Source organism: Pongo abelii, chromosome 1, assembly GCF_028885655.2.
Source record: "Pongo abelii isolate AG06213 chromosome 1, NHGRI_mPonAbe1-v2.0_pri, whole genome shotgun sequence".
NCBI lineage: Eukaryota > Metazoa > Chordata > Mammalia > Primates > Hominidae > Pongo > Pongo abelii.
The window spans coordinates 206,102,839-206,123,609 of record NC_071985.2 but is presented as its reverse complement, the minus strand read 5'-3'; the positions used below and the strand labels follow the sequence as shown (position 1 = coordinate 206,123,609).

At 56.4% G+C, this 20,771-nt stretch overlaps 1 protein-coding gene across 10 annotated transcripts in view; it reads right to left on the bottom strand.

Annotated features, from left to right (window-relative positions):
* The window catches only part of AHDC1 (AT-hook DNA binding motif containing 1), a 69,786-nt gene that overhangs the window by 1,762 nt on the left and 47,253 nt on the right, over positions 1–20,771 (bottom strand). For 6 of the 10 annotated variants that reach the window (XM_063714071.1, XM_054539132.2, XM_054539139.2 and 3 more), the window contains 3 exons: positions 16,937–17,048; positions 16,755–16,792; positions 11,125–16,047 (listed from right to left, as the gene is read on the bottom strand). In XM_063714071.1, coding sequence (XP_063570141.1) covers positions 11,168–15,973 — 4,806 coding nt within the window. In that variant the 5' untranslated portion in view covers positions 15,974–16,047; positions 16,755–16,792; positions 16,937–17,048 and the 3' untranslated portion in view covers positions 11,125–11,167. Of the gene's footprint in view, positions 1–9,075; positions 9,142–11,124; positions 16,048–16,754; positions 16,793–16,936; positions 20,075–20,771 lie in introns of those variants that run through there. The other 4 variants (XR_010136451.1, XM_024233639.3, XM_063714061.1 and 1 more) reach the window with 4 other exon arrangements.

The window sequence follows — 20,771 nt, the reverse complement described above, 5'->3', positions numbered from 1 at the left end:
ACCAGAGCCACATTTAAATTCTGCTCAGCCTCGGCTGCTGTCTGCTGGGCAGTCAGCCCCGGGGACGACTTTTGTCCTGAGGCTGGACTTGCCAGGACTCCCCCCAAGGTCCAGGGGAACCAGGTGGGCTCCTGCAGAGGCAGGGCAGCACCTCATCCTGGTGGATCAGACCAGGTGGCAGGCAGAGGCATAGGAGAGAAGAGCTGCATCTTTGTTAAGCTGTCAGGTCGCCTGCAGTTGCAGGAGGATGGAATACTAGCCGTAGGGGCGAGCGGTGTGCCTGGGAGGGTGACAGCTGTGCTGCAATGGGGTGATAGGTAGAAAAGCAGCTCTTGGGGCAGGGGCTGCTGCTGGGATGAATGCAAGCTCTCCACAGTCAGGCGGTAAACAGGCTGCAGAGACAAGAGGGGTGTCTATTAGGGAGCAGAACGATTTTATCTGGGGTAACTGCTTAAGCCAGAGGGCTGGGAGCATCTATCCAGAGGACTGCTCTATTGCAGTTGAAGAACAGTTGCCAAGCTAAAGAACCTCTGTTGGGGTGTTGGGGGTGACAAGGGAAGGGGACTTTAGGATGGGCTGCTCCAAACCACTGGCAAACTGATATTGTCCAACACCAGCCTCCCCTGCTCCCTCCAAGGGCCCCGGGGCAGGCTGGGAGCCTCTGCACAAATCCCTGCACCCCCACCCCCACCCCCGGCCCTTAGCCACTGCCAGTGACCCTCTCTAAGCCAGGTCTCCATGGTGATCTCAGCCCAGCAGGCAGCTCCTGCCAGAACCATTCCCGCGGTGCCTGCGGCCAGGCAGCAGGAGGCTTTCTCACCCTCTGCTAAGCCGCCCATCGCGTCTCACCTTCCTCCTCCCACTACCTCCCCAGCTTTCAGGACTTGGCCAGCCAGAGACTTTGGCAGAATCTTCAGGATGGGAGGGAGCGGGGGAGGGGGGAAATCAAAGCCCAAAAGCCCCAGGGTTCTCATGGAGGTTGGGGAGAATGCTGTGGCTGTGTGGAACCCTGATCTCACCAGGTTCAGCTCTCCACAAAGCAGGACCAGACACTAATGTGCCAGGCAGCCCAGTGCTAGGCACTGGGGACAAAGCAGAGACCAAGACCGATCTGCTTCCTGTCCTTGAGAGGCTCACAGATAGAGGGGAAAGCAAAGCAGACCCTAAACCAGGTAATTACCATGCAGGGAGACGGGGGCTGTGCCACAGAAGGTCCTGGGGAGGCAGCTAACCTGGTCGTGGCAGGAGAGACTGTGGCTCTTCAACCACTGCTGAACACTGCCCAGTACATGCTGGGGCCGAGATGTACACTGACTGAATGACAGAGCAGGGACTGACCTGAGTCTGGTCAGCATGTCAAGGTCCAGCTCCGGCCTTGCACACCTTCAGAACACCTCCTTAGACCACCCTGTTACCATAGCTACGATACCCTTGTCATCCCAACCTGGCTCCTCCAGGGCAGGAACCTATATGTGGTACTGCTGCACACCCAGCGCTAGCACGCACCGGCCCCCAGCACACCAACCACTGTTCTGCAGACTTCACCTTTTAGTGCCTCCGTGACACACAACTGCAGAGCCACATTCCTCTGAGTCCTCATGCTCTGCTGGTTTCACCATCTGAGGTGCCAGGGCATTAAGTGGTCTTTGCCTGTCAGAGGGGGACTGGCTCTGGCAGCGGTGAGGGACAGCTGAGCAGAGATTCAAAGTGCTGCAGAGCACATATAAATCAGGTTGTCCAGAGAGGGCTGCTCTCCTCCAAAAAGGAATATATATTTGTGCTTTCATTTAAGTGAACAGCAAACATGTATTCATGCCCACTGGCTGCCAGGGCATGAGTCAAGGTCTAACCTCTACTCTCTAGTCTCTACTCTCTTGAAAGGGTCCAATGTCAAACAAGGCAGTAGAGCAGAGCAGAAGGCAAAAAGAGTGCATGAGTCTCTTATACCTGTAATCCCAGCACTTTGGGAGGCCGAGGTGAGCAGATCTCTTGAGGTCAGGAGTTCAAGACCAGTCTGGCCAACATGGTGAAACCCCATCTCTACAAAAAGTACAAAAACTAGCCAAGTGTGGTAGCACACACCCTGTAATCCCAGCTACTCGGGAGGCCGAGGCATGAGAATTGCTTGAACCCAGGAAGCAGAGGTTGCAGTGAGCTGAGATCGTGCCACTCCACTCCAGCCTGGGTGACAGCGCAAGACTGTCTCAAAAAAAAAAACAACAGAAAAGAAAAAGTGCATTAGAATTTGAGAGACTGATTTCCTGTGTGACCAGAGTAAGTCCCTTCCCTCTCTGGGCTTCAGTTTTTGTTTTTGTTTTTGTTTTTTTTGAGACAGGTTCTCACTCTATCACCCAGGCTAGAGTGCAGTGGCACAATCACGGCTCACTGCAACCTCCACCTTCCAGGCCCATGAGATCCTCCCATCTCAGCCCCTTGAGTAGCTGGTACTACAGGCGCACATCACCACACCTGGCTAATTATTTTATTTTTTGTAGAGACAAGGTTTCATCATGTTGCCCAGGCTAGACTCGACCTCCTGAACTCAAGCAAACCACCTGCCTTGGCCTCCCAAAGTGCTGGGATTACAGGTGTGAGCCACCGTGGCGGCCTGAGTTTCTATTCTATAAAATAAGGGAGTTGAACAGGTGATGGGAGAGATCTTCTGGCACTGGGATGGTGCCCCAAAGACAAAGGGGGTCACAGGCAAACCACAGAGGCCCAAAGCCTGATCCATCCCTGTAACATTTTTAGGCAGCCAGGCCTGTGAGTCACCTCCATGTGGAGAGGACACTGCTTCCTGGGGGCTCAGCCCACAACTGGTATGCAGAAGTACCGCTGGACCTGGAATTCACTGAATTATCGATGAGGTTCCCAATCAGGGATGAGGAGGCTGTGTGTTTGTGTCTCCCTCTACTCCAGAGCAGCTTTTTTTTTTTTTTTTTTTTTGGAGACAGGTTCTCACTCTGTCACCCAGGCTGCAGTGCAGTGTCATGATCGTTGGTCACCGCAGCCTCAAACTCCTGGGCTCAAGCGATCCTCCCACCTCAGCCTCCTGAGTAGCTGGGACTACATGTGCATGCTACCACATCTGTCTAGTTTGTATTTTTGTAGAGATGGGGTCTTACTATGTTGCCCAGGCTGGTCTCAAACTCCTGGGCTCAAGCGATCTTCCCACCTCGGCACCCCAAAGTGCTGGATTGCAGGCGTGGTGAGCCACCATGCTAGGCCTGGAGAATTTTTTTTTTCTTTTTCTTTTTTTTTTTTTTTTTGAGATGGAGTCTTGCTCTGTTGCCCAGGCTGGAGTACAGTGGTGCGATCTTGGCTTACTGCAACCTCTGCCTACTGGGTTCAAGCAATTTTCCTGCCTCAGCCTCCCGAGTAGCTGGGATTACAGGTACGCACCACCATGCCCGGCTAATTTTTGTATTTTTAGTAGAGACAGGGTTTCACCATGTTGGTCAGGCTGGTCTCGAACTCCTGACCTCGTGATCCACCCACCTCGGCCTCCCAAAGTGCTGGGATTACAGGTGTGAGCCACCGCACCCGGCCTGAGAATTTTTTCAAATGTGAGTCCACTGCTGACCAGAGGTGCTCCTTAAACTCTAGCTCTGCCAGCCATTCCCTCCTTAAGGTTCTTCCCGTCTCCCCCGCTGTGGGGCAGTAGGACCAAATGGGGTTCCCCAGCCTTGTGTGACCCTGTGTCTCTACCACCTCTCAGAGCCTCACATTCCTTACCTGTCCTGGGAGGAGGCTAGCCTCACCTCCTCCATCTCTCTCTCTCTCTCTCTCCCCTCCCACCACCCTCCGGCTGGAGATGCCATATGTAAAGACAGGCGTTCCTGATGGGTTTGTGTCAGACACGCAACTGAAGGGGAGGCTGAGGAAAGAGCAAGAACCATGGAACCAGGTGATCCCCAAGGGCCCTTCCTGGCTCTACCTTCTGTGCTTCAATGACCAGGTGGCTCTGAGTCCTCAGGCGAGGACCTTTCCCTCTTTGTAAACTGGACGGATTGTGCTTGGAGAGGTCCACAGGCCCGGTGAGCTCTGAGAATTTGAACTGGTTTATTTACACACCCTGTCCCTGCCCTTCTATTAGGAGCACTTCCTGATGACAGGGTGAAATTGTCCCATCCCGTTCCCCAGGGCTTAACCTTTCCTCTTAGAATTCTCCCTATTCTACATGCTTTTCTTCAACTCAAGTTTAAAAAAAAAAAAACAAAAAAAAACCTGAAATGTCCCAGGCATGATGAGACACTTGGTGGGGGAGGGGAGGACGGTGCCCAGAGATGAGTAATTGCCCTAAAGGAGTTGATGTCGTGGCAAGGAGGGCATTCCCAGGAAGGGCTGTCACGGATGCAGAAAGGGTGAGAGATTAATTGGGCCTGAGAAGGACCCTGGAATGCTTCTTGGAGGAAGTGATGTCTAAGTGAAAGATAGGAACTGACAGGTGGGAGATGGGGTAGGAAAGTGCCACCCAGGCCAGGAACAGCAAAAGCACGGGGCACCTTTGGGAGCCAGCCCTCCCAGAGCTCCCTCCTGTTTCCACACATGCTCCTGGCTGTTAAGGGAGGGTGTGTGTGAGGAAGATTGGGGCTGAAAAAAAGGTTGGGTGCCAGGACGGAAGCCTGGAATACCTTGAATACCATGCTGGGAAGCTGGGCCTTGATTTTATAGGCAAGGAAGGAGGCTGGAGAGGGAAGGAAGCAATCAGAAGGTGTAGAGCAATGGAGTCACAGGAGCAGATGTGTTTTAATCAATTCATCCAATAAATATTTTAGGGACTCCAGACACTGTGTATCTAAAAATGCTAAAAAAAAAACAAAAACAAAAACAAAAAACCCAAGCACTTTGGTGGTCATAATGGGGAGAATGAACTGGGGGGCTGGGGGTGGGGTGCGTGCCTGGAGCAGGGAGGGAGTTGGGCCAGAAACCTAGGTGGCTGAGCTAGAGCTAAAGCCTCTGAAGTCTCAAATTTGTCAAGACCCATTTCCTGCCTCCAGAAATCTCCTGCTGTCTGCCCTGCTCACAACGGTTTTAGAGAGTGGTCCCTGATCCTTCTCATGGGAGTGTCCCAGGCTCTCTTCTAGAGAGTGATGCTCATGTGGAGGATTTTTTTTTTAATTTTTTATTTTTTTTGAGATGGAGTCTTGCTCTGTCACCCAGGCTGGAGTGCAGTGGTGCGATCATAGTTCACTGCAACCTCCGGCTCCCGGGTTCAAGCAATTCTCCTGCCTCAGCCTCCCATGTAGCTGGGACTACAGGCACACACCACCACAACTGGCTAACTTTTGTGTTTTTAGTAGAGACGGGGTTTCACCATGTTGGCCAGGCTGGTCTCAAACTCCTGGCCTCAAGTGATCTGCCCGCCTCGGCCTCCGAAAGTGCTGGAATTACAGGCATCAGCCACTGTGCCCGGCCCATGTGGAGGTTTTTGGGTTTTTTTTGTTTTTTTTTTTTTTTTTTTAGACAGAGTTTTTGCTCATCACCCAGGCTGGAGTGCAGTGGTGTGATACTGGCTCACTGCAACCTCCGCCTCCTGGGATCAAGCAGTTCTCCTGCCTCAGCTTCCCGAGTAGCTGGCACTATAGGCACCTGCCATCATGCCCGGCTAATTTTCGTATTTTTAGTAGAGACGGGGTTTTGCCACGTTAGCCAGGCTGGTCTCGAACTCCCGACCTCAGGTGATCCTCCTCCCTCGGCCTCCCAAAGTGCTGGGATTACAGGCGTGAGCCACCGCGCCTGGCAAGGAGGTTTTAAACAAACACCTGTAAAAGGCTGCAAGCCCTGTGGGGGCAGGGCACTGTGTGTCTTGCTCAGTGATACCCGCAGCACTGGATACAATGCCTGGCCCCAAGCAGGTCACTAGCTCATGTGTGTGAACACAGAATTCATCTACTTCCCCCAGCCTTCCAGCACAAACGCAGTGCACTATGGCAGCAAAAGTTATGCTGACAAAGATGGCACAACTGCCAGGGGAAAAATCATGACATATTACAGTCACAAGAAAATATTTTTCATATTTGCAGTGGGGGAAAGGATTGGTGTGCATAACTGTGATGACAGCGTTTCTAGCTGAGCCGGGTCATTTTGTCCTTGGGTCCTCCAGGGAGGACTCGGCCCAATTGCTAAAGCAAAGAACTAGGTGCTATCACAAAGCTTCCCCCAAGGCCCCAAATCCACACTAGAATACAAGCTCCTTCCTAGGAGGGGCACAGGCGAGGGAGGGCCGGCTCTGTGGTCCTGCGTGAAGGTACAAGAGGCGAGGGTTGGAGGGGTGTGACTCACACAGGCTGGCCAGAGGCCCCGGAGTTCAGCCTCTGCGGGGTATTTACCTACCCATCACCAGCCACTGACTACGTGCTCACTGTGTACCAGGGACCTGGCCAAGGGCTTCACGTGTAATCTCATTTAATTCTCACAAGAGACACAGAGAGGTGACGTGACTCATCAGGTGACATGACTCACCAGGTCACCTAGCTGGTAAGGGATGGAACTGGGTTGTGCATAGAGGCCTATCTGTGTCCACAGGCAGGCTCCCAGCCACCACCCTCCAGTTCCGTGGCCCTGCTCTGGGACGTGGGAAGATAAGAAAGAAGGAGGGTGAGTCGGTATGATCATGGAGAGGTTACATTTTCAGGAAATGAGGGCTCGGAACAAGGCCTGGCCTAAACATGGCTGCAGGAGTGGCAAGAGATAGGATCAGAGGGAGGATGGCCTCAGAGAGTGTGGGGAAGAACTTGTGCCAGAAGAGTCAGGGCAGGACTGGCTGGGCCCTGACGTAAGGCCTCTTGCTCAGAGTCACAGGCAAGATCAAGTGACCTCTCGAGGTTTCAAGACACGAAGAGACAAAGCCCAGAGCAGCTGCGGCCTGGCCCAGGCCCGGGCATGCCTGCTGACCCCAGCTGGATGGTGGCCTTGGAAACTGCTTCCTGCTTCGGTCAGGCCCCAGCCGGTGTTAACCTTGGAGGACCTGTGACATTTCTCTTGGCCTCAGGTCAGGCCTGAGAGAGAGCAGGGAGGGGAGAGTGACTCAAGATTCCTGAACACCTTGGAGGGCCCTTCGTACCCTCCCACCCCTGTCCCCAGGGTCTGATAGGGTCGATCTTTAGCCCACCGGGCCCAACGTGGAGCCAGTCTGTCTGGCTGTACTTTCCATCTAGAGGCCCAGAGAAGATGTCTGCACAGGGCCAAGGCCCCCTCCTTGCTTGACCCGTTCTGTTCCCTGTCCCATCAGGCACAGCTCTGAGATCAGTCGGGCCCCACATTCCCCATTCTGTCTCCTCTGAGCTTTTATCTTCTAATCCACATTGGGATGTGACCTGCCTTTGCCCACAGCTCCCTCTGCCCAGAATGCCCTTCCCCCGGTCTCCATGTGTCCAAACCTTGCCTATTCTTGAAGGTTGAGCTCCAGTGCAGCTTCTTCCACAGAACCTCAAAATCCATTTAAGATGTCAGACCCAGCAAGAGTTGTGGGGATTGGGCTGGGCGCGGTGGCTCACACCTGTAATCCCAGCACTTTGGGAGGCCGAGGCAGGTGGATCACAAGGTCAGGAGTTCGAGAACAGCCTGACCAATGTGGTGAAACCCCGTCTCTACTAAAAATACAAAAAAATTAGCTGGGCACGGTGGTGCGCCCCTGTAATCCCAGCTACAGGAGGCTGAGGCAGGAGAATCGCCTGAACCCAGGAGGCAGAGGCTGCAGTGAGCCGAGATCGTGCCACTGCATTCCAGCCTGGGCGACACAGTGAGACTCCATCTCAAAAAAAAAAACAAACAAAAAAAAAGTGTAGGGATTGTCCAATCCAACCTATCCTTTTGCAGATGGGGAATCAGGCATGGGGAGACGAGAGGCAGCCATATGGCAGAGCACCCAGGCTCAGGAGGGACAGTACTGGGTTCTAATCCTGGCTCCACTATTTGCTAATGGATCCCCTGGGCAAGGTTCGGAGCTGCACCCATTTCCTCAACTCTAATGTGGGATAGGGCAGGAGGCAGGGGGTTGTGGTGGGGAGACACATCCCACCTCATAGTCTGCTGTGAAGGGTCAGTGAGGCAGCGTTACATAAAGGTCCCAGCACAAATGTCCCTTTTTTCATCAAGGGGGCAGAGGGCTGACTTCTGACCACAACACCCAGCTGTCCAGCAAATCTTTGTTTCTCACTGCCTCTGGGCACCTGCCACTCTCTACCAGCTGTTTTCAGGTTCTTTGTGTATTTGTTTTAGTTTCCTGGGGTGGAGGCTGAACTGGAGGACAGGGGTCATGTCTGCTTTGTCTCCCCAGTACCCAGCACTGGATGGACACACAGGGGCTCAAGTTGGGAAACTAAGCTCAACTGCTGCTTCTCCAGTGCCTGGCGTCAAAACTGCTCACTGCTATTGGTGAATGAGCGTGTCCTTGTCCTCTCTGCTTAAGCCCTCTGTTGAGAGTGGCAACTCCCTCTATGAACTCTTTTTCCTTGCCACTCTCCTCTGTATCTCCAACTCTTTCTCATTCCCGTGGTGATTTTGATCATCCCCTGGCACTGGGGGGTTGCCCTAGAGCCTATGGGTCATCTTAGATAGCGAGAGGGGGCAGCCCTCCCACCACCTGGCCTGGGCCATCATCGCTGCGTGTGTGGACTACTGCAGCTGGTCTCCCTGCTTCAACACTAGCCCTGCTCCACGGTGGCCTGGGGAATTCCGGCAGGGAACTCTTCAGTGGATCCCCATGTGTCTGGGAATGAAATTCAGACTCCTTCTAATGCCCCGTGTGATCTGGCCTCGCCTGCCTCATCCCCTCACTTAGCTTTACTGCCTTCCCATAGGCAGTTTCTCAAAGCTGAGCCCCTTCCGGCCTCTAGGCTTTCCACACTGCTGTTCCCTCTGCCCAGAATGTTCTTCCCCCTCCCTGCCAGCTGTCCAGCCCCATCATTCCTCAGGCCTCAGCTTCAAGGTCCGGTCAGCACGCTGTGTGAGCTCACAAGCTTCTAGCTTTTTTCTTTTGTACGGTGCTTCCTATAGCTGGAATCATCACATGCTTAATGCCACTGTTTGCTGTCTTTCCCTCTAAATGGGAAGCCCCCTGAAGACCAGTACCTCATTTGTGGTGTTCACTGTGGTGCCCCCAATGCCTGGCTTCTAGTGGGTGCTGGACAGATGTCTCTAGAACAATGGAATGCATTGGTTTGAGGACAGCACAGTTAACTCCCAGCCCTGAGTGGGGAGCAGGGCCAGAATGTGGGGTTGGATGGCATCCCAGTTCCTCCTGCGTTCAGGCCTCACTGGGTGGTTCCATTATGTATTTCACTGAGCTGTGACCTGCCCAAACACCCAGCCCCCACACCCGTCCATTTTCCCATCCAGAGCCTGGGAGGAATGGTTTTTGGATTATTTCACATTTCTGGATTATCCATGAGACATCTCCCCGCCAGTGAGAAGGATCAAGAGTTTGACATTTTAAACCCTAAGCAGCTTCTCCCTGGCCTGCTTCAGATCTGAGGCTCTGCTGCTTGCATGGGGAATGGAAGGCCATTTTAATCTTGGCCTGGCTTCATTAGGAAGGAAAAGATGCTGCCAAAAAAAAAAAAAAAAAAGTTTGCTTCATTGTCTCTGCCATGCAGAGCTGCGAGAGCCTAAGGGATTATCAAAGTAAATTTCCTGGAAAAGATGGGGAAACTGAGGCCCAGAGAGGGGCAAAAGCATTATCAAAGTAAATTTCCTTGAAAAGATGGGGAAACTGAGGCCCAGAGAGGGGTAAAAGCTTGGTCAAGGGCATGTGGCAAGTTGGTGGCCAATCTGGGAATGGTCCTCCCGGAGGCCTCCTGACTCCTGCATGCTGCCGTTTGTCACCTTCAGGCACCAGGGGAGCTGGGGGCTGGCAGAGAGGGGGCAACAAGTTTCCACTGACATGACTTCAGGACCCTGAGTCACTCTGGCCTTGAATGGCCTCCCAGAGCACGGATGGGACTTTCCAGGAGCCCAGCTACTCCTCCAGGAAGAGAAACTCCCAGGAAGCTTCAGTGGCAGCAGAGGTGAAGGGTGAGGGACGCAGGCATGCCCCCAGCCTGCCCCACCACCAACCACCACATCTGGGCCAATTTTGTGACAGATCTGTTGTCCAAAAGTGGGGCCAGTGGCGGCTGTATTTCTGGAGCAGGCTGTTCTTCAAGAAGATGGCTCCTTCAACTTTGTTCCCTTTGATCATTTTGGGGGCATTTTCTGTCTTTTATTTTCCCTTTTTAAAACACCAAATCTTGAGAATACTAAAACTGACTCCAACTAATGAGATCACAGTACCTGATAAAAACAGTGTCAAAACATTTAACACTCTTTAACTGAACTCTCAGAAAAGCCTTTGGCTTCAGGAAAGGGACTGGCTTTTCTAGGGTCAAAATACCTTTGCCTGAAGATAGCCTCACTGTTGCAGGGACAGTGGGACCCCAGCACCCCTTCTCCACTTCTGGGTCCCTACCCCACATGCTCCTGGCCACACCTAGCCTATCTCAGACCAAAGATGTTGGAAAATAGCCTTTGGGGGTACCTTGGGAGGCCAAGAGAGGACATTTTGGGCCATTCTGTGAAGCCCTTGCAGAGTGTGTGACCACGCCATACTGGCCACTCTTGGCCTGGCCCTCACCAGGCTGCCTCTTAGAATCAGTGAAGCTCCCAGGGAAATGGGGGTGCCGGCAGGGCTGGTCCTCTGGATAGGCCCTGGGTAGACGACCGTCCAACCTGCTTCTCCCTTCACCTGTCTCACACAGGGCGATACAAATGCCCACCCTTATCAGCGTATTTCCTGGGAAAGACTCACTTCCTGCCCAAGACATAGCATGAACAAAGAATTGAAAGCTTAATGAACCAAACTACAGGGCCCCATCCAGTGTATAGTCCTCTGGCCATTTCAATTCACAAGACCCCCTGAACGTTCAAGCCCCCTGCTGAGTTCCCAGCCCAAGCACCCCATCTCCTCCTGAGACTGTCCGCAACAGCGAATCCTGAATCCCTACACCCTGCTCTCAGTCCCCAGCCTTGCCCTTAAATCCTGCATTTGCTTCCTGCACTCCATACCTCTGTCCTCGCCTAAGCTCTGATGTCCTCTTCCCACCCCCAGGCCTCTGCCCACCGCACCCACATCCCCAGACTCACCCAGGAACAAAACCTCGCGGTCCAGTCGGCACTTCAGTTGGCACTACAGGGACGTGACGGTGAATGTGTCCTCGGGGTGAGGTTCCGCCATGGGCCCCAGGAAGCCGCTCTTGGGGCCCCCACCCAGGCCAGGATGCGCCTGGGGCATAAAGCCTGGGTACCTGTAGGCGGTGTCCTGCAGGGGCAGCAGCGAGTCCCTCGGCACAGGGGACAGGGTCAAGTCACTAAGGAGTGGGCAGCCATAGCCAGCAGCGGCTGCAGCAGGGCCCCGGGGTGGGCCAGGGGGCCGGGCCATTTCCAGTGGCTCCTTGTCGGCCTTGGGCGTGGCTGGTGGGCTAGCCAGGTGAGGGGCACTGAGGCACGCGGCCTCCGTCCTGCCCAGGAAGTCAGCCAGCAGCCCTGTACCCACCTTGCCTTCATAGGGCGGGCTGCGGGCAGCTGAGCCTGGAGGGTACCAATATGCTGTGCCCTTGCAGCTGGGGGAATCATAGTGGGGCTGGCCCAGCGGCAGGTCCCGGCAGCTCAGGTGGGCCTGGGCTGCAGCTGCGTGGCCCAGGCTGGCCCCCTGGAGCCCATGCTTGAGGGGCTCGCAGGCAGCCAGCTTTGTGGGCGGTGGCCGCAGCTCTTCCTTGAAGCCCAGTGTAGGTGAGCAGGTGGGCGAGTATGCCTTCTGCAGGCCAGCGTCAAACACCGTGGGCGGGTGGGCCAGCGGTGGGAAATGCTTGCCATCAAGCTCGGGAGCACCCAGGCTGGGCGAGTCGCAGTGGAAGCCTTGGCCAAAGGTGCCGTCGGAAGGCGTGGACGGGTTCATGGAGTAGGGTCCTATGAAGTCACAGGGGTCTCGCTCTCCCACGCCGAAGGCCCTCGACTGTGAGGGCAGTGGTGACATGCTGCTGTCCCCGCTATAGTAGTCCAGGCCGAGGTCAGGACTGTCCTGGAACAGTGGGTTGACCGGCTGTGGCTTGGGGATGAACTTGGCTTTGGCCGCTGCGCCACCCCGCTCCTTCTTGGCTGAGCAGGCCCCACCGCCCCGTCCACCTCGCGGCTGCCGGGGCCCGGTGCTCCGTTTGGATGGGTAGCCTGAGGCAGCGGCAGAGGCGGATGTCGGGAAGCCCAGATGTGAGGCCTCGAACAGGTCCACCTTCTTCCGCCGTCCACGGCCCGGCTTGGAGCTACTCTGAAAGAGGACACTCTGGTTCCAGTTGTAGCCGGGGGCAGATGATGCCTCGTTCCAGTCCATCATCAGTTTCTCCAGGCTGGACAGGCTCGACTGGCCCTCACTACTTGAGGCCTCGCTGTTGGCACGCCGAAACCCCCCGCCACCGACCGGCTGATTGAACTGGGTGCTGTCGGAGGATGACTCGGAGAACGTCTCCGACACAGCCGTCTGCTGCTTCACCTTCTGCGGTGTGTAGTTGGAGATGTCCAGGATCACGTTGGGCTCGCTGACGTGGCAGTCAAAACTGGGATTGTAGAGCTGACTAAAGGCCTCTGAGGCCCAGTCCAGGCCTCCATAGCCCTGCCGGAAAGGCCACTGAGAAGCCCCCGCAAACTGCCGACAGTTCTCGGGCGAGGGCTGGAAGGAGGAGGAGGAGGAGGAGGCGGCAGAGGCTGCAGAGGTGGCAGAGGCTGTGGTGCCCTTGGGCACCATGTAGCCACCGGGGGAGACTGTGCTGGCCCGGCTGTCACAGCGCAGGGGCGTGGGGGCTGAACCAGAGAAGGGGGCCCCCTCAGAGCTGTTGAAGAAGGAGGCCTTGCTTGGTGGCAGGCAGGGGCCCCCGGTAGGCGGTGGGGCATAGCCGGCGCTGTGGGCGCTGCTGGGTGAGGCAGGGAGGCTGTTGCCGCTGCCATAGGCGAAGCTGCAGTCCTTGCTGTTAGCGCAGTCCTGGCCTGTAAAGGGCTTAGTTGGGGCAAATACGCTTTGTCCAGCCCCATAGCCGCCATACTGGGGCAGGTAGGTGTTGGCAGGCGGGTGGGTGGTAGGTGAGCGGGCCACGGCTGAGGGTGGGGGAGCCAGCTTGGGGAAGGTCTCGGCTGCCCGGCAGTCTGAAGTGGCTGGAGTTAGCCCATAGCTTGCTGCCCGTCCTGGTGGGAAGGTCTGGCGCGCAGACAGGACAGGCTGGAAGGAGGGGTCCGCCCCAGCCCCGCCGCTACCCACTGCCACGGGGCTGGCCTTGGCTCCCCGGCTAGGGAAGGTGGCCAGGCCCCGCTGGGCAGGCAGGGCGCTGGTGGGTGGCCCTGCATAGGTGCCCGATGCCTTCCGGGACTCTGGGCGAGAGGCTGAGAGGGCAAAGTCCAAGAGATCGGAGGAGTCATCCGAATCGAGCAGCGAGCGAAAGTAGCCGGTGAAGAGGTTTTGGCGCTCCTGGCTGAGCTCGGTCTGGCCTGAGGGTGCGCCCGTGCTGTAGTAGCTGCCACGGCCTGAAGCTCCACTCTCCAGCCCAGTGGAGGCAAAGGCCCGGGCCTCGGTCCCCTGAAACCCACAGTTTCGGCCAGCTTGCCCACCTGGGTGCCCATGGTGAGGGGCCCAGCCACCACCCTTATCCCCGGCCCACTCAGCGCCTGCCTCCCCAAAGCCTGGGCCACTGGGCACCTGCTCTGGGAACAGAGTCCCATTCTTCCGGGACCGTCTCTTGCGCTTTGGCTTCCCAGTCACAGCGTCTACCTCCCCCCGGCCCCGTTTGCGTGGGTGCCCCAACTCGGTAAGGCCAGGGCCCCCGACCCCAGCGGCTGCCACAGCCACCACCTTCTTTTTCTTGCCAATGCCCTCAAAGAAGTCACTGAAGGAGCATCGGGCTGACTTGGCCGCATGGCCCCCACCCCGGCCACCAAAACCGCCTGCTTTGCCCCCACGCCGCCGGAAGCCCTGCACACGATGCAGGAAGTGGGAGATGCTCTGGGTGTCGGGGGCCTGGTGCACCGACTCTGGCTCACTGGGTGTCCAGCAGCGGGGCGGTGAGCACCGTCCAGCGCACTGGCTCTGGCGGTTCAGGAAGGCCAGCTTGGCCAGGACGTCTGAGTACTCGGCCTTGCTGTCGTTGGCGTCTGCTGCATAGGATGGCTGGGGAGATGCCAGCTTCTGCTTCCGCCGCCGTCGTTTCTTCACCTCTGGCATGGCCATGGTGGCCGCTGCCACAGTGGCTGCCTCGGCCGCCACCACAGCTGGCTCCTTGGGCTTGCCGGGACCCAGCAGCAGGTTCTTAGGAGGGCGGCCGCGCTTACGCTTGAGAATAATGGGCATCTCACCGGGTGGGAAGACCACTACCACGTTCCGCCCGTTGTTCTTCATCTTCAGCAGCGGGGTGGGCTCAGCCGACACGCGCAGGCCCAGCTCCTTGCCCTCCACGCTCAGGCTGCTGCTCAAGGAAGACACTTTGTATGTGGTCTTGTTCCGCCGCCCCAGCGATACGGGGATCTTGGCCATCTTCACCACCATGCGCCGCATGCCCCGGCACTTGCCTTTGCGGGTAGAGACCACTGGGGTCTGGGAAGATTCCGGCTTCAACTCTGGGACTGAGACCGGGCCTGGGCCTGGCAGGGCAGGGGGTGGAGGAGGCGGTGGGGGTTCGGCCAGGGCGGCCACCAGCCCCGTGGGCATAGGCAGGGGTAGTAGGCGGCCCTCGGGTCCGGCGTCTGCCTTGCGCCCCCGTCCGGCTTTCCGCCGGCGACACAGGATCTTTGGCCTATCAGTGCGCCGCAAGGCGTACTTGGGGTGACCCTCAGGCCCGGGGGGGCCGTGCGGTGAGCACAAGTCCAGGCGCAAGGGCTCGGCCAGTGGGCAGTGCCCCAGGGGCTGCTGGGGCTCCAGACGGCGACCTGGGACGTCAAGCAGCTTGGGCAGGGGGTCGAGTGCCTGGGGGTCAAGCAGCTGCGACTCCAAGGAGTCAGGCAGGGTGTCCAGGGCCTGGAGAGCCAGGCCCGGCAGCCCCAGAGGATCAGCAAGAGGTTGCAGGGGTGGCAGCTCCAGAGCTTCCCCGAGCGGCTCTAGTGCCTGCGGGTCCAGGAAGCGGGGCTGGGGGTCCAGGAGCTGAGGCTCCGGCTCGGGCGATGGTGGCTCGAGGGCCTGGGCCTCTAGCAGCTGGGCCTCTGGGCAAGTGAGGGAGGCCAGCTCACTAAGGATGTCAGCGTCAGCAAGTTCTGAGTAATCAGTGCTGTCTGGCTCAGGCTCTGGGGGCAGACCCGTGGCCGCAGCCGTGGCTCCAGGACTATGGCCTTGGCCAGGCTGGGGACTGTCCCTAGGCTCAGGCTCAGGCTCGTAGAGGGGGTGGCTGGGCCGCTCCGACTTGGCGTGTGGGGTGGCCCGCTCCTCAGGGCTACGGATGCTGTTGGCCAAACTGGGTGAGGAGAAGAAGCTGTATTGTAGGTCGCCGGGTGGCGGTGCAGGCGGGCGGCTCAGTCGGAGCCCGCCACAGTCCAGGTGTACACCACTGTGCTGCAGGTCCTGGGAGAGGCGTGTCAGGTCCTTCATGATGTCAATCAGCTGCACCACTGGTCGCAGGTTCACCCGCCCGTTGTCCCAGCAGCGTCGGGAGCTGCTGCTGTCTCCGGCCGGTGTGGGGCAGCGGGCCTGTGAGACAGGACGGGCTGCCCGTGGGGGCAGCGGGTCGTCCCCCTTGGCAAGCACTGGTGGGCGCCGGGTGCTGGGGTCCCGGCGTGGGGGTGGGCGTGGGTTCTCGGAGAAGGCGTGGGTGGAGAAGGCCTTGTCGGGTGGGCTGGCAGGGGGCCGGGTGGGAAGCAGGGGCCGGGGGGTGGGGGGGCCGCCGGGGTAGTACTTGGGTTCCCGGAGGTAGTCAGGAGAGCTGCACACGGCACTGGAAGTCACCACCAGGCCCTGGGGCTTCACACGCATCCTGACCTTGTCCTCCGCAGGCCGCCGGGCGGGGCCGGGGCTGACATGAGGGTGCGAGAAGCCGGGACCAGGACCTGCCAGGCAGGAAGAGCAGGAGGTCCCTTACTGAACACCTACATCCTCATCAGCTTCCCATATCCTCGATGAGCTCTTGGACCCCTCCCTCCTGAGGTCTCATCTCCTTACCAAGCTCCCCTCCCCACCCCAAGCCCAATCCCCTTGCTGACTCCCAGCTTTTCTCAAACCACCATGTCTATAGTGAGCCCCTCATGGGCCTAGTTTCACTTTTTTTTTTTTTTTTTTTTTGAAAGAGAGTCTCACTCTGTCGCCCAGGCTAGAGTGAAGCAGCGTGATCTCAGCTCACTGCAACCTCCGCCTCCTAGTGCAAGCGATTCTCAGGTGTCAGCCTCCCAAGTACCTGGGATTACAGGCATGCGCCACCATGCCTGGCTCATTTTTGTATTTTAGTAGAGACGGGGTTTCACCAAGTTGGCCAGGCTGGTCTCGAGCTCCTGACCTCAGATGATCCACCTGCCTCGGCCTCCCAAAGTACTGGGATTACAGGCGTGAGCCACCACGCCCGGCCCAGTTTCACTTATTGACAGCTCATCCCCTTTGGGAATCTGGCTATGCACTCAGGAAGAACAGGACCCCTGCCTTTGAGAGGGAAGCACATCAGCAGGGTGATCAAACTTAAGGAGAAGACCAGGAAGTTCTAACAAGGGCACGGCCTCCCTCCTTCTTACCCCCAAAGGGCTCCAGAAGAACCCCCACCACTCACCCTCGGCTCTGCCGCCTGGGCTGTCACACTGGAGATCTCTGTGGGCAACAAGACGGGCAATAGATCTGAATTCCCCAAATGGTCTGGTGGCCACAGCTCAACCCCTGCCCAACGGCCTGGCCTCCTCCAGGTACCACCCCCGGCTCCCTCAGCGCTCTGTCCAGCGCAGACACCCGGCTGACCTGGAAGAGAGAGGGCCCCCGTGCCTGGGGGCTCTGCCAGTCGCTGGCTGTCAGCTGGGGGTGCTGTGGAGCAACTTCGGCCTGAGCCCAGGCCTCGGGGCGTGGACAGCGCCTGGAAAGGACCATCGCAGCTCAGGTTTAGTGAGCACCTACTGCGCGCCAGGTACTGGGCTGGAAGCTGTCCAGGCATCGTTTCATTTAATTCTTCATACCAATCCTGTGAGGTAGGGGCTATTAATAACCCCATTTTGCAGATGAAGAAATGGAGGCTCAGAGATAAAAGTAACATCATTCATTCATACACTCATTAGTTATAAACTACCTACTTTGGACAAGGACTGGACAGACAGACACTGATCAGATCATTATAAATGACTTAATTACTAGTGGGATAAGAGCTGCAAAGAAAAAGTAAAGATGCCTGAGGTCAGAGCAATCACACCGGGAGTCAACAATAAAAGCCCATAGTCTGGGGACATTTTCTGTTGCCAAACACTGGGCCAAGCACTTTATATAGATTATCTCATCAAATTCCCCAGACAAACATGAGATCAATAGGATTATCCTCCCCAGTCTTACAGAAACTATCCCCTGGAAGATGGTAAACACCATAAAAGCAAGGATATCTGTCCTATTCACCACTATATGTATTTCCCAACACTCAGAACAGCACATGGCCTACAGCAGCGTTTAAAAAAAACAGCTGTTTGGCCAGGCGCAGGGGCTCACACCTGTAATCCCAGCACTTTGGGAGGCTGAGGCAGGAGGATCGCTTGAGTCCAGGAGTTCGAGACCAGCTTGTGTAACATAGCGTGACCCCGTCCCTACAAACATTTAAAAATTAGCTGGGCATGGTGGTGCACACCTGTAGTCCCAGCTACTCAAGAGGCTGAGGTGGGAGGATCACTTGAGCCCAGGAGGTTGAGGCTGGCTGCTCTGAGCTATGATTGTGCCATTGTTCTCCAGCCTGGGCAGCAGAGTGAGATCCTTTCTCCAAAACATTAAATTAAAAAAGTTTGTTGAATGAATGAAAACACACAAATGAGGTACACAGAGCAATCAACTCTGCCTTTTCCCTTGAGGCTCTTTCTTCTTCTCCAGACCCAAGAAGGATGCTGAGGGAGGGACCTAAGAATGTGAAAAGGGACATTCTCTGATCCTTCTTCCACCTTCATCAGAAAAACTGCTGCTCCATCCTACCTCTGGCCTTGTCCTGGTCCCTGCTACATCCTCTCAGAGCCCTATGTATTTCACCTTCATAGTATTTATCGCAACTATAATCAATTACTTGTGTGACTGGCTGTTTAGTGTGTCCCCCACAAGAGTGTGGGCTCCTCAGGAGCAGGGATCACGTCTGTCTTGTTTATCGCTGTATTGCCTGACCCTAGGGCCTGGGCTATGAATGCTACATAAATATTTACCGACTGACTCCCTGAGCTGGTCAGGGCAGAGCTGGGATTTAGATCCAGGCATGTCTGACTCCCAAAGAAGCCTGAGGACTCAGGGCCATGGCTGATCCCAGGAGCCAGGATCTCAGGGAGCAGGGAGCTGAATGGACCCCAACACTGTGAGGGTCTTAAAGACTGACCTTGGCCACTGCCTAATGTTTGGCTCTGATCTAGTACTGGATCCCTGGGACCTGTGTGCCACAGACCCATGTAGATTCTCCCCACCTACCAGTGCTGTCACCCCACAGGAAGACTGCAGAGCTGACTTGGGGACAGGATAAAGTAGAAAGAGACACTTCTCTGCTCCCCTTTGGGGGATGGCGATTTGCAATCTACAAAGCACCTACACATCTATGACCCACTGAATTCTCACAGCAGCCTGGGAGGCATGATTTATTATCCCCATGTTACAGGGGAAACTGGCTCAAGAGTGGATGTGTAACTTGCCTGAAGTCACATAGCTGCTAAGTGGCAGGATTTCTAATTCTGCCTTAAGTCCAAAGCCTCCTTCCACTCCCAGCTCCTGTAACAATCCTTCAGCCACTTCTGAAAATGCTCCTTCTAGCGCCGTGGTCTAATTTAAGGCTGGGAGGAACCTTAAAATTATCTAACCCATTGGCTTCCAAAGCCTGGGCCTGGGGGAGCTGTGTAACATTCCAGATACCCAGGCCCTAGTCCAGGGGAATGTGACTCATAGATGTGAAGGGACATCTGGGAATCTGTATTTTTAACCAGCTACCCCAGTGGGGACACTTTCTAGTGCCATCTCATGTCCCTCCCATTTTACAGATGAGGAAACTGAGACCTGAAGAGGGAAAGAGACTGTGTCCGAGGTCACAAAATGGCACAGGAAGGGGCCCTTTGCTTGCCCACCCAGGTGGAACATCCCTCTATCCACTGTTCCTTCTCTCTCCGCAGGTTCCAGGACTCAGCTGCTCCTCGTTGTCCCACCTACTGGTCCCACCTACTTTGCTCTCTCCCAGGCCCGGCTGTGGACCTGGCCCCTCCCAGGTCAGGATCTCTCTAGTCCAAGAACTTGGAGCACTGTTGCCCTCACAGGGAGGACAGTGGGTGACACCCTCACAAACGAGAAAAGGGGATCAGACTCTGGAACCTCCAAGTCCAATTTCCAACAGTGTGGTTGTGCCGTGGCTCCTGGCACCCACTTGGAGATGCCCACCAGAAGCCCCCTCCTTTCCTCCCTTACTGAGGGTCAAGCTAGCCGAGCCTTCCCCGCTCTGGAGACCTCCCAGCTGGGGCCTGAGGGTGTGATCTTGGCAGAAGAGAAAAACCTCCTCTCCGGTGGTGGCTTCTGTTCAACCCACCCGTGAAGACCTCTGGGCACGTCCTCCTGCCAGGCCTCCTGAGGCTGGCCACTGCTGTCTTTTGCAGCCTCCAGGATCTGAGGGAAGCAGCTGGCTCCCCTCCTCACCACACCCCGGCGGCCATTCTCTTGGACCCCTCCCAAGGGTACCACCTAGCCCTGGTCTGTGGACAAAGTCAAAGGGGTACTTCTGTCTGCCTGTCTGCTGTTGGGTCAGTGTGTCTGAGCTTGCCCATAGGGACACCAGCCGGTTGGGAGGGGGCTGGGGGCCCCAACCTGCTGTGCACAGTGCCGGGAAGCGCCAGCCCACATCCTTGAGTCCCCAGCCCCACCCTCCTCAGCTGTGGCTGTGACCACCCCACCCCTTCCCCAGCCCTCCTTCCCCTCCCCCACCCACTGCCTCCCCAGGGGAGCCAGGCTGCCAGCCCCAGCTCTCACTTCCGGCCTCATGACCCTCTCTCCAGCTTGCACACTCCTCCTCCCCCACCATTTCCCTCCCAGCCTGGTTTGAAGGCCCTGGGATGTCCTCAAATGGAAAACACTGCATCAAAGGGGCCATTACTGCTGCTCTGAGACCTTCCCATTACCTCCCTTTTCCTCCAGGGGCCTTATCTCTCAGGATCTGCCCCTCGGGGACTAGTCATCACCTCTCTCCACCTCCTTCCCTTCAGCCACCTACCTGCCCACACAGTAACACCTGAAGATCTTTCAACCTGATCCCAGGCACAATATCATAATACAAATAACAATGATGGCAATAATAATGGCAGCTGTCACTCATTTGGCATCATTTAAATAGAGGCACAGAGAGGTTAAGTTATGCCCTTAAGGACAAACAGCCATCTCATTCAATTAAGCTGGTGTCTGAATTTAGGTTGGGCTTCTGCAAATCAAACTTCTTTGGTGTCCAGAGATTCAGCCCCCTCCCTTGCAGCCTCCTACAACGGTCCTAGTCCCAACCATCAGTTCTAATTTTTGACTTCTAATCTATCCTCCTCTCAGCTTCTAGTCACCACCTCCCACCAACAGCCATCCAACTAGATGCACTACTCTCCCTCGCCAC